This window comes from Rhinopithecus bieti, unplaced genomic scaffold (genome assembly GCF_001698545.2).
Source record: "Rhinopithecus bieti isolate Rb0 unplaced genomic scaffold, ASM169854v2 scaffold_13710, whole genome shotgun sequence".
NCBI lineage: Eukaryota > Metazoa > Chordata > Mammalia > Primates > Cercopithecidae > Rhinopithecus > Rhinopithecus bieti.
The window spans coordinates 251,401-269,530 of NW_016807962.1; the positions used below are offsets into that span (position 1 = coordinate 251,401).

General features: G+C 41.7%; 1 protein-coding gene across 3 annotated transcripts in view; it reads right to left on the reverse strand.

Annotated features, from left to right (window-relative positions):
* MRRF (mitochondrial ribosome recycling factor) overlaps positions 1-18,130 on the reverse strand; it is a 69,083-nt gene that overhangs the window by 24,875 nt on the left and 26,078 nt on the right. For 2 of the 3 annotated variants that reach the window (XM_017884229.1, XM_017884231.1), the window contains exons 4-5: positions 15,856-15,974; positions 9,117-9,208 (exon numbers count right to left, since the gene is read on the reverse strand). In XM_017884229.1, the coding sequence (XP_017739718.1) occupies positions 9,117-9,208; positions 15,856-15,974 (211 nt within the window). The remainder of the gene's footprint in view (positions 1-9,116; positions 9,209-15,855; positions 15,975-18,130) is intronic. The other variant, XM_017884230.1, reaches the window with a different exon arrangement.

Below are 18,130 nucleotides of genomic sequence, written 5' to 3' on the forward strand. Positions count from 1 at the left end.
CATCAGCCTGGCTGCACTGCAGTGTGAGTCTCCCTCCCCACAACCCTCTTCCTTCCCCTTCTCCACCAGTATCACTCCTGCACTAGGTCTACTCCTGCTCCCTCTCCCCTTTGTCTTTCACAGACGTTTCCTGCACATCTAATTCCATCCTGGCATCTGCTTCTCAGAGGACCCAAACTGACATACCCACAGTGACAGAACAGGGATTTGAACCCAGGTCTGTCTAACCCCAAAGCCCATCAATCTCTGTCTAATCACAGAGACAGATTAATTGATCAATAAATTATGTTGCTAAGTCCAACAATCTCAGATCTTACCTTCTGTGACCCCATCACTCCCTCCCCTCTTTGAGATACTTTCTTCACTTGGTTTCCAGGACCCTACACTTTCCTAGTTCTCCTCCTACCTCACTGGACACCTGTTCTCAGTCTTCTTTGCTGGTTCCTCCTCATCTCTCTGACCCCCAAACCTTGAGGTGAAGTGTCCAAGGCTTAGTCCCCAAACCTCTTCTTTTCATTTACCTACATTTACTCTCTAAAGTAATCTCATCTAATTTCGTGGCCTCCTTTACAAGTTCATGATTCCCAAATTTATCTCTGTAGCCCACACCTGTCCTCTGAACTACAGGTCCATATATCTAACAGCCTACTTGACCTCTCCAATTAGATGTTCAGTAGCACCTGAAAATAAATATGGACAAAATCTTCTCTTCCGCCAGGTGTAGTGGCTCATGTCTGTAATCCCAGCACTTTGGGAGGCTGAAGTGGGCGGATCACTTGAGGTCAGGAATTCGAGACCAGTCTGGCCAACATGGTGAAACCTCATCTCTACTAAAAATCCCAGCCTTCTGAGTAGCTGGGATTACAGGTGCGTGCCACCACGGCTGGGTAATTTTTGTATTTTTTGTAGAGACAGGGTTTCACCATGTTGGCCAGGCTGGTCTCAAACTCTTGACCTCCAGTAATCCGGCCGCTTCGGCCTCTCAAAGTGCTGGGATTACGGGTGTGAGCCACTGCACCTGGCCCTCATCTTCTATTTCTCTTTCCTCACTCACTCTGCTACAGGCACATGAGCCCTCTTGCTGTTCCTTGAACATCCCAGGTAGACTCCTACCTCAGGGACTTTGCACTTTCTGCTTCTTCTGCCTCAGTGCTGGATACAGGCATGGTTTGTTCTTGTACATCCTTCAATTCTCTGCAAGTATCACCTTCCTCTGAACACTTCATGAACATCTACTTAATATTGAACCACCACCATCCCCACCTTCACAGCATCCTTTATTACCTTTTACTGCCTTATTTTTCTCTACAGAGAGAAAAATATGACCATCCAACACACACAAACTATATGTGTGTGTTGTTAACCATTTTCCCAGTAGATGCTCCATTAAGGACAAAGGCTTTGTCTGGCTTATTCAACTACTTTATCATCAGTGTCTAACACTATACTTGGCATATAATAGTTACTCAATAAATGTCTGTTGAATAAATTTATGAATGTCCTACAAGTTTTATATTTCAGCATAAAAACTCTTCATAAAAGCAGACAAGTGGTTATCTGGGACCAGAGGAAGAGGATTGAAGACTGACATGCAAAGGGGCAGAGGATAACTTTTTGGGGTGACTGAACTGCTCTATATGTTGATTGGGGTAGTAGTTACAGGGACATATATATCTGTCAAAAGCCATCACATATACTTGAAATGGATTCATTTTATTGTATGCAAGTTATACTTTGATAAAGTTGAATAAAACTAAATAAATACACTATATCCCAGACTGCCCCTTGAACCAAAAAGTGCAGACAAGTTCACTGTGAGATTAGGCATCCTGATGTGAGTTTTGTAAATTATGTTCCACATAGTTTGGGTTATTATATAATTAAATTTAAAAACAGGCCGGGTGCGGTGGCTCAAGCCTGTAATCCCAGCACTTTGGGAGGCCGAGACGGGCGGATCACGAGGTCAGGAGATCGAGACCATCCTGGCTAATATGGTGAAACCCCGTCTCTACTAAAAAATACAAAAAACTAGCCGGGCGAGGTGGCGGGCACCTGTAGTCCCAGCTACTCGGGAGGCTGAGGCAGGAGAATGGCGGGAACCCGGGAGGTGGAGCTTGCAGTGAGCTGAGATCCGGCCTCTTCACTCCAGCCTGGGCGACAGAGCCAGACTCCGTCTCAAAAAAAAAAAAAAAAAAAAAAAATTTAAAACATCAATTGCTATCCTTTGCTACAAAAACGAAGAAGCAAACGCAAAATAAAAACAGAAAGTACTCTCAGAAGTCCACGGATGTAAGAATACAGACTTACAAGTAAAACAAACCCAAGTTTGAATCTCGCTCAACTCTACCTTTACTAGCTAAATGAACCCAAGCAAGTTATCTAACAACTCAGGCTGACTTCGCTCATGCATAAAAAATAGGGAACAGGGCCGGGCGCGGTGGCTCAAGCCTGTAATCCCAGCACTTTGGGAGGCCGAGACGGGCGGATCACGAGGTGAGGAGTTTGAGACCATCCTGGCTAACACGGTGAAACCCCGTCTCTACTAAAAAATACAAAAGCTAGCCGGGCGAGGTGGCTGGCGCCTATAGTCCCAGCTACTCGGGAGGCTGAGGCAGGAGAATGGCGTGAACCCGGGAGGCGGAGCTTGCAGTGAGCCGAGATCCGGCCACAGCACTCCAGCCCGGGCGACAGAGCAAGACTCCGTCTAAAAAAAAAAAAAAAAAAAAATAGGGAACAGAATGAGTTCAATAATAGAGTATAGAGCCTAGAATACAGTATGCACTCAGTAAATAGTCACTTTCCTTAATATTATTATTGCCCTACAGTGAGCCATGGAAGGCATTAAAATACCAATCGGGTTTCCTAAAAGAGCCACATCAAGTTTGGGTCTAAGTACCAACAGAGGGGTCACTTGGGTGTGTTGCAGATGGTTTTCTGGCCCTGAAATGTCCATGTCTCTAAGAAGCACAGTACTATGCAGTGATGTTGCAAACAAGCACTCAATCAAGGGCAACAGCCACAGCATCCCCCACATTCTGCATTCACCTCTTTCCCAAGCACAGTCCCCACGCCACCACTTCCCACTCCCAGCAGAAGAACAGGAAGTAGGCCTTAGAAAATCATTCAGAAATAGTAAAAGAGAAAAAGTTTAAACTAAGATACTTGACATTTGGGAACTGGTTAATGTTAAGTGTAAAATGCCAACAGTACACCTTTAGAAAAAGAGTGAGGAAGAATTCTCACAACAGAGAATTTTTTTTTTTTTAGGTACAGAACACTATGTATAGTATAATCCTATATCATTAGAAGAAAAATGAAGGAGATACCAGACATATGCTTGACTTTGCATTGGAAAAAATCTAGAAAATCAAGGTACTAAAAGTGGTTCCCGAAGGAGAAAAGGATAGAGACATTTTCTCTTTTTTTTTTTGAGACGGAGTCTCGCTCGGTCGCCCAGGGTAGAGTGCAATGGCACGATCTCAGCTCACTGCAACCTCCACCTCCCGGGTTCAAGTGATTTGCCTCAGCCTCCTGAGTAGCTGGGACTACAGGCGCGCCCTACCACGCCCAGCTAATTTTTGTATTTTTAGTAGACATGCGGATTCATCACGTTGGTCAGGTTGGTCTCAAACTTTTCACCTTGTGATCTCCCTGCCTCAGCCTCCCAAAGTGCTGGGATTACAGGTATGAGTCACTGTGCTTAGCCTCATTATTAAATATTTTATGTAATTTTATTTAAAATAAAACCAACAGAGACACTGATGAAGGAACTGGAAGACAATCAAGGAAAGATGCAACCTTGGTAAGGAATGAGTCAATCATATGTAGTTTTGTTTCCTGGGTGAATTCATAGTTTCCTTATAGCATTTACTTAAAGCCAGGCATGAACTCAGCAATCTCAAACCAAAGCACCACTATTCTACTTAGTGTGGTTTTCCCATAGATATTTGGTAAAACAATGAGTAAGGGAGTGTATTCTTATTTGTTTATTTGTTTAGGGGCATAATGATGATGTGAATAAGGTGGAGGCAGAAACCTGGCCTGAACAAAATGAACCTCTGATCAAAACTTTTCAGGGCCCCTGATTAAGGAGTGAAAAGATGGATATTCCAGATAAATCTTCTATCAGGAGACAGGAACAGTAAGAAAGGCAGTGACAAAGACCCCAATTCTAATCCTACTCCTGCCACTTACTAGCTATCTGATATTGGGCATCAACTTCTGTGAGCTTCAGGAGTCTCATCAGTCAAATGAGCCTAAAATAGTCTCTTCACCACATAATGTTATAAGAATTTGGGGAGAAATTGTAAAGTGTTCAGCTCAGCACTTCCAGGCATTATACCTCTAGTTTAGGTGGTTGATAAATGGTACCTAAAATGTAATTGCCTGAATTGGAAAAATAGAAGAAACTATTTCAGTATATCTCCATTAACAGGAATGTTCCAAAAAAAACCAATCCAGTTGACTAACTTATCTACATAAAAATCACTGCCAGAGAAGAAAACAAAAGCTATCCACATTGTCAGTGGGAAAAGATACAATCCAGAGCCCCTAAGACTCAGTAGTTATTTACCTGAGGAGATAGCCATGATTAAAAAAAAAAAAACCTCACATACAGCCACGCAGAGCTGAGTCTCAGAGGCTGTAAAAAGAGGACTTGGTGATAAGGACCACTCAGGCTCCAAGCCTGACCTGTTACTCATTTAGGACTTATCTTCTACCTACTTCCCCAAAAGATCAGAGGCAGATTATAGTTAAGAGTCACATACTCAGTAGACTCATTTAAATAAGAATATGAGAATCAGAGGAATGTAATGAGGGTGAGGTAATAGGTGAGATCTGTTTCAGCTGAAAATAAAATTTAGTTCTGGGTATCCAGAGTTAAGTCAAAAAAGCAAACCTACAGACTATCATTAGGCAGTGGAAGAATCAGAGGAGGCAAATTTTCCTAGAACTAAACTCAAACTTTCATCATCAGAAACTGATCTTAGAGGCTGGGCACGGTGGCTCACACCTGTAATCCCAGCACTTTGGGTGGCCGAAGTGGGTGGATCACTTGAGGTCAGAAGTTCAAGACCAGCCTGGCTAACATGGTGAAACCCCATTTCTACTAAAAATACAAAAATTAGCCAGGCATTGTGGCGGGCGCCTGTAATCGCAGCTACTTGGGAGGCTGAGGCAGGAGAAATGCTTGAACCCAGCAGGCGGAGGCTGTAGTAAGCCAGGATCGCACCACTGCACTCCAGCCTGGGCAACAGAGTGAGACTCCATCTCAAAAAAAAAAAGAAAAAAGAAACCGATCCTAAGAATGTATGCTTCCTATTTCCCCTACCCCTCAAAGTTCCAACTTAAGATTTGATGTGTTGTTTTCCTCCTCACAGCTTTGTCAATTACCAGCTGTGTGACCCAGAACCAATGCCTCACCTCTCTGAATCTCATTTTCTTCATCCCTAAAAAGGAAAGATGCTCCTATTTGTGAAAGAGGATGATGGAAATAGCATATTTGCTAGCATTAATTGAGTGCTTACTAAGCATCAAAAGCTTCATGTACATTATCTCACTGAAATCTCCCAATAAGCATATGTGGCAAGTCCTGCAAATTATCATTTCACAGACAAGCCACCTGAGATTCAGAGAGGCAGAGACAGGTGCCACTGTCACACAGCTAAAGAGCAGGAAGTGCTGGAACTCAATTTCATGCTTCTGTGACACCAACGCAAAATTTAAACGCAAAATTTAACCATTATACTTTTCTGCTTTCCTGAATATGTAAGGCACCTAACCATTCCTGGCACACAGTAGGTGCTCAACCTATTAGTTCCCTTCCTCCCTCCTTCCTTTTCTCCTAAAATTATATAACATGTAGAAAATTAAAAGTTTACTGAAGTATATTTATATAGTTTAAGGAAATCATACCACTTAATTTATTTTCTCTATTAACCTCACCACATCTCTGCTTATCATTATGCACTAACCTATTTTACAAATAAGGAACTAGAAGGCAGCAAACAGTTAGGGCAATGTGCCCAGAGTCATATGGAAGTCACTTCTAAAACCAAATAAAAACCTTGATCCTCTTACTTATAAATCAACCTTTATCCTCTCACATGACACAGCCTCCATAATAAAGAACAGATCATTCATTTTTTTATCTGGAAAACTACCAAAGGTTATAATTCAGTAAGGGGCCTCATGACCCCACTACCTTGTCAAAGGGAAGAAAGTATATAAAAAATGAGGTTTGCAGGAACAGACGGTTTTGGTCCATCAACTTTCTCTTGGATTACACCCATTAACCAAAATAAAATAATGTAAAAAAAAAATGTAACAGATCCTCATATCTTTGGAAATTCGAGTTAAACTCACTGATCTGTCAAGCTTACATACAATGCACCAACAGTGATCATTTACTCCTGTGGGGCTGCAGAAATGCATGTTGTCAACCAGATCTTTGAAAGAAAAATGTGATACACAACTGGGTCACCTTAAGAAGAATCCAAATCAGCAATGAGCATTTAGTAGCAATTCATAGCCCCACAGAATTTTGGAGCTTCAGAAAGGACCTGGCAGGCCACTAAGAACAATCCCTTCATCTGATATGTGAGGAAACCAAGGCTCAGGGAGGTTAAGTGGCTGTCCGAGGTTTCACAAACAGGACAGCAAAAACTAGAAAACAAACCCGCTGACTACTACCTATTACCCTTGTAAATCTTGCTTCTAATATCCATGCATACCTTTAGCACTTTCCAGAATTACCTATCTACACAGAAAATACAGGAGAAAGTTAACAGAAAAACTCAGGCTTCAAATCCTGACTGCCATTTACTTGTCAGGTGATCTAGGAAAGTCCCTTAATTTCTCTGAACTTCACGTTTTTCATCTATAAATGTGGGTCCTAGTAATTTCCGCAAGCTGGAGGCAATACAAACAAGGGACCTGGCACACAGCCTGTGAGCTCCATAAAGGCATACATCACGTCTATACATTCCCAGCACAGAGCCTGGCACATATACATTCTCGGAACATTCACTGAGCAAATCAATGAACTTGCCAAACAAACTCGAACTATCTGGTTCAAGCAGGAAGACTTGAACCCAGGTCTACCTGCTTCTTAAACATTAAGTTATATTGTTCCCAATTCATATGATTTCAAAGCAGAGTGTTAATTCAGCCTCACAGAGTACTGAGAGTACAACGGAACAAGACAGCTATTTTCTGGCCATGAGGCAGGAAAAAGTTCAGTGTGGAAAGTTTCTGAACTCCCCGTGTTGGGATTGATTCTTGTTGTTTGAATGGGTATGGGTACATCACGAGGCTTTGGAGTCATCTAAAACTGGGTTTGGGTCCAAGCTGCAGCACAAGTTGTGTGGCTTCCACACAAGCTGTGTGGCCTCAAAGGTATGACTTTACCTCTCCGAGCCTAAATTTCCATACCTAGGAAAAAACCTACTTTACAGGGATTAAAGACAAATGAGGCAATATACGTAAAGGAATACAGGATAATGCGTGGCACAAAAAGACACTCAACTAGTGTTCAACTCCATTTCCCTTTTAGTTATCTGGAAGCTTCGTTCATTAGGTCTTTGTTCAAATGTCCCTTTTTTCATGACCCTCCCTATCCATAATAAAAGCCCCAAATCTCTCTATCCCCTTACTTTGCTTTTTTTACTTCATTATCCTTACTATCATTTGACATTCCATTACGTACTTATTTACTGTGCCTATGCAACTATTAGGGAAGCCCGAGGAAGACAGGGACTTTTTGTTTTTTCTTTTGTTTACTGCTATATTCCAACAACTAAGAAAGTATCTGGTATGTCATTAGTGCTTAATAAATACTTGCTGAAAGACTGAACAAGTTAATTCAACACTTATTTGGGCCTTGTTACATATGAGGCACTGTGTAGGAATAGGGATTTAAATATTTTGCTATGGAATCTGAGAAGATGTGTCTCACCTGGACTGCTGCAGGAGCCTCCTGACTGTTCTCCTTGTGTCCACTTTGTCCCCCTACAGCCCACTTGTTAAACCAGCAGCCAGAGAGACCCTCACATAGTCAACACCAGATCAGGTCACTCCCCTGCTTAAATCCCTCCACTGACTTCCCATCACAATGAGAATAAAGCCCAAACACTCACCAGGACTTACAAAGACTAAACCATCAGCCTCTACTGACTAGTCCAACCTCCTCTCCTACCACCCTCTCTCTGCATTTCGCACACATTGGCTTTTTTCTTTCTCAAAAAGGCCAAGGTCTTGTATTTTCTCTTCTTTTTTTAATTTAAAATGAACATTTTATTTTATTCACCTAAAACTTTTAAGTTCTAAAAAAAATTAGCCAGGCGTGCTGGCGGGCACCTGTAGTACCAGCTACTCAGGAGGCTGAGGCAGGAGAATGGTGTGAACCTGGGAGGTGGAGCTTGCAGTAAGCCAAGATCACGCCACTGCACTCCAGCCTGTGTGACAGAGTGAGACTCCATCTCAAAAAAAAAAAAATTTAAGTTCTATATATTTATATAACAATATTCTGTTCTCATGCCTAAAATTCTTCAACTAGCAAGGACTAATGTAAAAAAAATAGCTCTTCAAAGAATATAAGTTAGAGACTACCAGTGTCAAGGTCTTTTCAGACTTGCAGCCTTTGTGCTCGCTGTTCACTCTGCCCAAAATGCTCTCCCCTAGGCTGGTTCTTTCTCATCATTTAGCTCTCAGCAAAAATGTTACCTCCATAAACAGTCTTCTCAGGCTAAAGGTGCCCCTGCCACCATCATCCTTACCAAGTCACTCTCTATTGGCTCCCACTGCCTTTTCTTGCCTCATAGCATTTCATTATCTGGAATGACTTTATTTATTTGTCCTACCTTCCCAACCAGAATGTAAAGTATGTAAGGACAACAAATTCTCAAGCTTACTGTTGCAAACCTCACATCTAGTACATAACAGGCACTCAATAAGTACTTCTGAATCAGTAAAGTGATCTCAAAAGATGTCTGCCAGGGTGAAAGGTGCAGGCAAGGTATGTTATTGGCCTAATGGTATAGTAGGGTGTTTGCTGGTTTCCTTCTAAGGACAACCACTCCATTTCACTAAAATATGTGAATTTCAGCCAAACTTACTGGGGAATGGGCACCCGAATTAGCGTCCCTTCCACTTCTGGGTTCAGATTCATTCCACTTTCTCTTATAGCCTTGATAGCTGCAGCTGTACACTGAAAACCAGATCAAAAGGTAAACAGAATTAGTAAATAATTATTACCAGATGCAAGCCCTCTGTCGATAACTGGCAACCCATCTTGGCAGAACATGGAAACATTTAGTTCTGTTACCAGTAAGATCAGGAAGTTACATTGGTGTAGAGTGCTTTGATCAAGCTGAATAGCAAACTATGTCCACTCCTGGTACCACTGTACTGCAGGAGGAACAAAAAGAAAGAAGAAAAAATAAAAAGAAAACAGCTCTGCTTCTTTGAAAAGATTTCAATGGTTTGAGGCAACACAGATCAAAACCACAATAAATCCTCAAGGGAAGGGGGCTGGTCTCTGCAAAGATTGGTGTAAAGACAGATGAAAGATTTCATACGTAAAAAAATCCAGTTGACATTTTACACTCAAAATATACCAGTGCCGATTTGGAATGAGTAAATAAATTTAACTCATTCACATCTGCACTCACACCAAACTCACTCATATTTTGTAATGCACAATGAATCACTGCTGGTATATGCTCCCGCAAAGGTAGTGTGGTATACTAGCTTAAAGCATGGGCTTTGGAGTCAGAAAGATCTCAGTTCAAATCCCAGTTCTGGTAACCATGTGACCCTGGGCACATGGTTGACCTCTCTGTACCTATATTTTGTCATCTGAGACCATGTGGCACCTAAACCTCAGAGAGGTAGTGAAATAACATGAGCGATGCATCTTGCTCTGTGCCTGGCACATAGTAATACTCAGGCAAGGGCAGTTATATAAACATATTATATACATTTATTATACAAAGGTAAGAATGCATAAAACCCCCAAACAAGGTGGAGTTGATGTCCTCATGTAGCTAAGGTACTGCTATCCTGCCCAACATCCTTCAGGGGCTTCTCTGAAAGTTTGCTCACTAATGGGCCAGCTGGCACACTGGCACACTCATTTCCCAAAGTGCCTCACCTCACACTCAAGCAACATTATAACTACACCTGGTATGCAATCCTAAAGAATAACAAGAAAGCAGTGTGTAAGAGAGATCCTTTCATTGGCATGACAATGTGGAATTCATGAAAATAAAGCCTCTGACATTTTCAAAAGAATTTTAGGCTTGACCAGAGCCAATCCACATCACTTGGATTCAAAGGCCAATTCCTGCACTTGAGCTCCTCCTAGACTTTCTAATTTAAATGAATGGGGGTTGATACACACCTATTTTACTTTTCTAGGTTCTCTGCCCACAAAACTCATTCATTTCATTTTTATATAACATATTTGGCCACTACCTAAAATAGTACATTCTTTTTTTTTTTGAGACGGAGTCTCGCTTTGTCGCCCAGGCTGGAGTGCAGTGGCGCGATCTCGGCTCACTGCAAGCTCCACTTCCCGGGTTCACGCCATGCTCCTGCCTCAGCCCCCGAGTAGCTGGAACTACAGGCACACACCACCACGCCCGGCTAATTTTTTTGTATTTTTAGTAGAGACGGGGTTTCACCATGTTAGCCAGGATGGTCTCGATCTCCTGACCTCGTGATTCACCCGCCTTGGCCTCCCAAAGTGCCGGGATTACAGGCGTGAGCCACCGCGCCCGGCAGTATATTCTTAAAATAGTACCTCTGGCCACAGATTATCAGAGCTGGAAGGGATCTCTGACATAACCAAGTCTCTTCACTGTGTGAATAGGAACTTGTAGAATAGGGTCACACCCCCAAGAGTAGACATGGTCTTCCCTGACAGCCCAAGAGAGATGGTTTGAGGACCCCCATCCATCAAACTTTCAGTTACTGGCAGAGTTAAGAGGAGATTGAATAGGGATTTAATCCAATGATGCTGCTCTGCCTTTACTTTTTTCTAGATCCCAAGTTCAACGCATTCAATAATTATAACATTAAGGATGTGATTTTTCTTTTTCTTTTTTTTTTTTTTGAGACAGGGTCTCACTCCGTCACTCAGGCTGGAGTGCAGTGGCATAATCACGGCTCACTGCAGCCTTGACCTCCCAGGCTCAGGTGACCCTCCACCTCAGCCTCCTAAGTAGCTGCGGGAGGGAAAAAAGAAAGAAGAGCTGGGACTACAGGTCCACACCACCACACCTGGCTAGTTTTTGTATTTTTTATAGAGATGGGGTCTCACCATGTTGCCCAAGCTGGTCTCAAACTCCTGGGCTCAAGCAATCTGCCCACCTCAGCCTCCCAGAGTGCTGGCATTATAAGCATGACCCACCATGCCTGGCCTGATTTTTTCTTAAATAGCCAAATTTAATTTGGAATTACATTTGCAGTATAAAGGTTATAATCAAGGTAATAAAAGCTGAATAAAGAAATAAAATTAATTTTTCTGTGCCAAAGAAATGCCATCTTCCTTAAAAAAGAAAAAACAAAAAAAAAAACACAGTTTCTAAAGCTAACAAAAAAGAGAGAATCTCCACTATGAAGGGGTAATCCAATCTCAAGTCTTTCGATCCTCTACTATAGCTTCTCATGAATGACTGATAATCATTACTATAATACCCCATCACCACTACCTCCCTTTCACAAGCTGACCCAAGTGTTTCCATACAACCTTCCCCTATAGGCACGAGGGCACTGACTACTGACACCAAGCTGGGCAGGAACTATGCCTCAATATTTACATCTTCCCAGTAAAAGTTAGAGTGCCAGGTATATGGTTAGTGCTCAGTAAAAGCTTATTGATTGAATATATTAGTGACTTGGTTCAGATCTATTAGAAAAACTCATTTCCTTTACCTCATCTATATAACGGCTCAAAATCTTATTTTATACTTCAACTTTTCTGTTGTCTTTTCATATTCAGAAAAACCGTGATTCAAAGTTTCATTTTACAAAGAAACCTACTGAATTGTACATATTTTTTCCTTTGACATGGTAGGACACAGAACCTCAGGGAATTAGTCATGTTCTCCCATGACATCTGAAAAACTCTTTAGTTCAGACTAAGAGGCACAGGTTCCTATAGACTTTCCATCTCTTACGTGTCATCCCTTCAAGGAAAGGATGCTCCACAGTATCACAGGGCAAACAGGTTGCTCTCAAATGATGACATAACTAACTGGTTGTGGCTGCTTGGAGTAGTGTATTGAGAAAGATCACAAATCTCATCTGGGAGTCAGGCAGAGAAGAGTGATGTGATCAATTAGTAGTATCTGCCTTTGTTATTATAAGCTAATCTGTGCTAAGTAACAGCAACAACAAAAATAGGACTTTTGTAGACAGGTGAACAAAAGTCCTTGAGAATTTGGCTTCAAGTCAACTCTGCTAGTGCCATATCAATTACCGGCCTTCCATTTTCTTCATATCCCAATGTAAAGTCAAGTCTAAGAAAGTAGACACATAGTCTGTCTTAATAATCAGTGAATTCCCAGCACCTCAAATAGAAACCAATCACTTGTAAGGACTCAAAAAATATGTGCTGAATTAATGAATGAATGGTGAAAGGAGCATAGGCTTTTTCATGTCCAACAGAGATATGTTCAAATCCTGGCTCTGCCACAACAGTGTGAACCTAGTGGAGATATTTTACTTCTTTGAGTCCCAGTTTCCTCATCGATAAAATGAATAAATAATGCCTAATTTTGCAGAGTACCTGTACTGATCACATGGAACAAAACATGAGGAAGAGACTAGCGACAAAGGAGACAATCAATACACATTCATTTTCTTCCTTCCACAAGAGCAATAATGGAGCCTGCAGAGTTGTGTGTGGTTTTTTTATTTTTTATTTTTTTCATTTGCCTTGTTTTATTCAAATCATGCTGTGGTTTTTATTCCCTTCTTTTCTTTCCCATCATTAACTCTAGCTGCAGGCAAGTTTATGGAAGGCAGCAACTATGTGTATCATTTATCAAGCAGGACACATGTTAAACAAATGCAACAGTTTTCTGTCTTTAATGCATTCAAAACGATTATGCATGTAAATCTGTATCGTGTCACTACAGCATGACACGGAAATGCTGGGGTCTGGAAAGAAAGCCAACTGTATGTGAAACAGAAAGAAATTACATAAACACAGAGAGGATTAGCTCAGCATTTTAAAGCTATGAACCTGGGTACTCTATGGTCAGCTTCTAAGCTGCAGGAAGGAAATTTTTAGTTAGAGCTATTTGCTTAGTATGTACAACAGATGAGATAAAGGAATACAAAAGACAATGTAACTCACACTTCCTCATTCTGTCCCTGTAAATGAACCTGTCTAATGATATACTTGTAAGGATTTTTCCAAAACCCATGGAATTCTAACTTGAACAAATGGCAAAGATGTCTGAATTGAAAAATGAAGATATACCCCAACTTCCTAAGAAAAAATTAAGCAGTTAATATCTCCTCCTGCTTCATAAGATGCTCTGGTGGCCAATCAGGTGCTTCTTCTGTGAATGCCATTTGCTATTTAATAAAAGAAGTGGCTGGCTCTGAAAAAGCAATCTGCCTGATGAGGTCTTCAAGCTGTGTAATTAGAAGGCTATTCCCTAAATTGGCCCGCAGTGCCTATGGGATTAGATGAACAAGGAGGAGAGGCCTCAGTGGTTCAGAGGGGACCAGAAAGAGAAAGAGCTGACAGCTCCCTTTTCATCAATTTCTCTGTTCCTCAGTAACACCAGGAATGAGGGCCTCCCTTTTATCAACCTAATAACAGGTATTCATCCATTCAAGGAAAATTTACCAAATGATTCTATGTGCCAGGCACTGTGTTTGGTGTTGGACACACGAGCAAATTATACATTCCTACATTCAAAGTTTACACTCTAGTAAAAGTGAGATGACAAATGCGTACACAAATGTATACTAGTAATAAGTGCAATAAACAAAAAGAATTGTGCTGTTTAGGAGAACCTAGTGTGGAGGAATAATTCCGATTGGAGAGGTCAGGAAAGGCTTCTCTAAGAAAGTGACATTTAAGCCATGATCCAAAATATAAGTAGCAATTAGTCATGCAACAGTGTTCCATGCAATGGGAACAGGATATGCAAAGGCTCTAAGGATGCAAAGGGTTTGGTGTGTTTGAGGAACTGAAAGACCAGTGTGGCTAAAGCATTGCACAAGGGTGACAGTGGCACAAGACTGGCAAAACTGAAAAGACAGAGGCCAGATCAAGCAAAGCCATCTAGACCACAGTGAGGATTCTGGACTTTTTCTTAAAGATTGCTGGGAGCCACCAATAAATGCAAAGCATGGGAATGACAAATGAGAAAATCTTTTATATATATATATTTTTACTTATTTATTTAATATACAAGATCTTGCTCTGTCACCCAGGCTGCAGTGCAGTGGCATGATCATAGCTCACTGCAGCCTCAAACTCCTGGACTCAAGTGATCCCCCCACTGCAGCCTCCTGCGTAACTAGGACTACAGGCCAACCCACCTCACTAATTTTTTTATTTCTGAAATTTTTGTGGAGCCAGGCTTTTACTATGTTGCCCAGGCTGGTCTTGAACTCCTGGCTTCAAGTGATCCTCTAACCTTAGCCTCCCAAAGTGCTGGGATTATAGGCGTGAGCCACCATGCCTGGCACAATATATATTTTTCAAAAACTCATTCTGGTTGTAGTATGGAGAACAGAGTAGGGGAGTGGTAACAGCACCCTCACAGGTGTGCCTGGCCCATCAGCTATCAGAGCCCTTTGATTTGAAACTGTGTGTTCACAGTAAGGGCGTTCCCTTTCTCCTATCTCTAGCCTAGTTTGTCAAATCCAACAGGTCCAACGTTGGTCTATGACTTTGGAATACAACTACTGAAACAGACAACAAGAACAGGAGGATTCCTTCACCTCATATTAGCAGATGAGGAAATGGAGGCCCAGAGAGTGAAGCAACTTGCCCAAGGTCAAACAGCCAGTTGGTGGTAGAGATGGCACCCAATTCCAGGTACTCTAGGACTCCTAATCCAGGCCAGTTCCTAGTGGACCAATAACAAAAAGGCCAATTACCTTCCTCAACTATACTTAAAATCAGAAAGCCTCAACAATGCAATGACCTAATACAACCCACCTTCCAATTATGGAAGCACTGTGTTCCATGCAATATTCTGCAATGGTCAGTTTAGTATAAAAGGACTTCCTGGAGGGTCTACTCCAAATACTAATGCAGAGGTCACAAATTGGTGGCCCTCGGGCCACATTTGGACCATTAAAATATGGTTTTATTTGCCTCATAGTCTTAAAAAAAAAAAAAATGGAATTAGTCATCAATATTTAAAGAATAAAGATGTGACATAAAAATGTGTGTTACCAGCTTCTTCTAGAACTAAAAATCGTAGTATCAGGTAACACTGATTACCAGGACTACATTCTGCCCGGCAATGATCAGCAGGAGCTGGGCAGAGGCATTCCACTCAGACAAGGCACAGGCTCTCCAGGTCACCAGAACCTTTCCACACTGGCCAAACATCAATCACTGCATCTCCAGTATTGTTTTTCTTAGATGGGACCCGTTTGGGTATTCAAACAACTTACCTAGCCTCTGTAGCATTTATGTTTAACAGAAAAGGAATCTGGCAACGGGAAAAGAGCTTTGCCTTATCCTTAAGTTCTCTTTATCATGTCTTCTCTCTTGTTTTATCCTAAGCTGAAGGAACACTTCCTCCTGATATGACCCAGTCTCCTCCATTCCAAAAGAGACCATGGAGAGAGATTTTAGCAAGTCCACCTTACCTCTGGGAAGCTGGCCATATTCACCAAAATCAGCTGTGGCGACTTCATAGAGATCTGGCTAATCTGGTTTAAAGCAAGTTTCCCATCAGCAGTTACCACAGCAATCTTGTCAAGGGATCCTAGAAGAAAAATTATACAGTTTTAGAATTCCAAAGAACCTTAGTAGCCCCAAATCTAAGTCCCTATCTAATTCAGATTCAGGCTGGATGCAGTGGCTCATGCCTATTATCCCAGAGCTTTGGGAGGGTGAAGTGGGAGGAATGCTTGAGGGCAGTAGTTTGAGACCAACCCGGGCAAAACAGCAAGACCACATCTCTACAAAAATATTTTTTTAATTAGCAGGCATGGTGGCGTGTGCCTGGAAGACGAGCTACTCAGCAATGAGGCTGAGGTGGGAGGACTGCTTGAACCCAAGAGGTAGAGGTTACAGTGAGCTGTACTGGCTACGGCACTCCACCGTGGGCAACAGAGTGAGATCTTGTCTCAAAATAATAATAATAATTCAGATTCAACAAACATTTAGGGATTCTTACCATTGTGACAAGAGTGTACAAGGGGCTTTCACAGGAACAGCAGTATTCTGTGATAGAAAAAGCTTGAAATGTTGACAGAACTAGGTTGGAATTCCTCACCAGCAACTAGGGTGGCCAACCATCCTGGTTTGCCTGGAGCTGAAGAATTTTCTGTGACAGGGCTTTTTGAACTAAAACTGGAAACAGCTGATCACCCTCACAAGCAACTCTGCCATTTACTTGCTATGAAATCTCGGGTGACTTACTTATCTTCTCTGTGCCTTGGTTTCCAACTAAGTCAAAAAATAACTACCTTAGAGGATGTGAGTGAGGACTGCAGCTAAAAAAGTCTAACTAAATATAAACAATGGAGTATACAATAAACACCAAAAAATATGCATTAAAGTTGGTACCTCTTATTATCCCTTTTAGTCCTTACAACGACCCTGTAACACTGCATTATTACTCCCACTTTACAGATGAGAAAATAAGACTTGGGAAGAATAAACAAGCCAAGATCACAGGGGTAACAAAAGGAAAAACAAACGCCAAGACCCAAACTCAGGTGTGCTTCATTCTGATTTCAACAAGGCTCTTTCCCTTACAAATGGAACTCAAATCCGGGTGTGCATCAGAATCACCAGGGAGCTTTGAAAATGAGATTCCTGGGCCCCACCCCAAAGAGATCCTGATTCTGTAGAGGCTTCAGAGCCTCTGATTTGGGGAAGCCTGTAATTTTTTTTTTAGGTTCACCACATGATTCTAACACAGCCAGATTTGGAACCATTTGCTTATATGACCCTTCACTGTGGTACTTAGATCCCCTTTAGAAACTAGCCCATTAAACAAAACAACAACAACAACAAAACTATTAACATTTTCCTGTTATCCTGGATATAATCTTTATCTGCATCTAAATTCTGGAAAACCCTGGGAAAAATTTTCAAAAATGGCAAGAAGGCAAGCAATAAAGCTACAGTTACAGATGGAAAAGAGGCATTATTCAAACTCCCTTATTTCCTATGCAAATGAGAACTAGAAGAAAAACCTTACCATTCACAGTAGGAACCACTCAAGGATGGCTCATTCTGAGACACAAAGAGAAAAGGGGGGAAAAGGAGTCTTATAAACAAATTGGAGTTGTCCTGGCAATATGTTGTTAGAATAATGCAGTACCATACTATGGCCCAAAGATCTGATTTGAGATACTCAACCAGATTCAATGTCATCACGAGACAAAAGGTTGCTGACACCAGTGGCTTCAACGTGGAAAAGTCCAGGAGGTATAATGGTAAAAGTCTTTGTTACTCTGAAGACCAATGACCTGAGTTCAAATACCAACTCTGCCACTTTCTGATTGTGTGACCGTGGGTAGATCCCTTCAGCCTTCTTGGCCTCTGTTTCCTGATTTCTAAATGGGACATAAAAATTGTACTTATATCTCGCTGGGCACAGTGGCTAACGCCTGTAATCCCAGCACTTTGGGAGGCAGAGGTGGGCGGATCACAAGGTCAGGAGTTTGAGACCAGCCTGGCCAACACAGTGAAACCCCATCTCTACTAAAAATACAAAAAATTAGCTGGGCATGGTGGCAGGCGCCTGTAATCCCAGCTAGTTGGGAGAATGAGGCAGGAGAATCACTTGAACCCGGGAGAAGAAGGTTGTAGTGAGCAGAGATCACGCCATTGCACTCCAGCCCGGGAGACAGTACGAGACTCTGATTCAAAAAAAAAAAAAAAAAAAAAAAAAAAACAGTACTATTT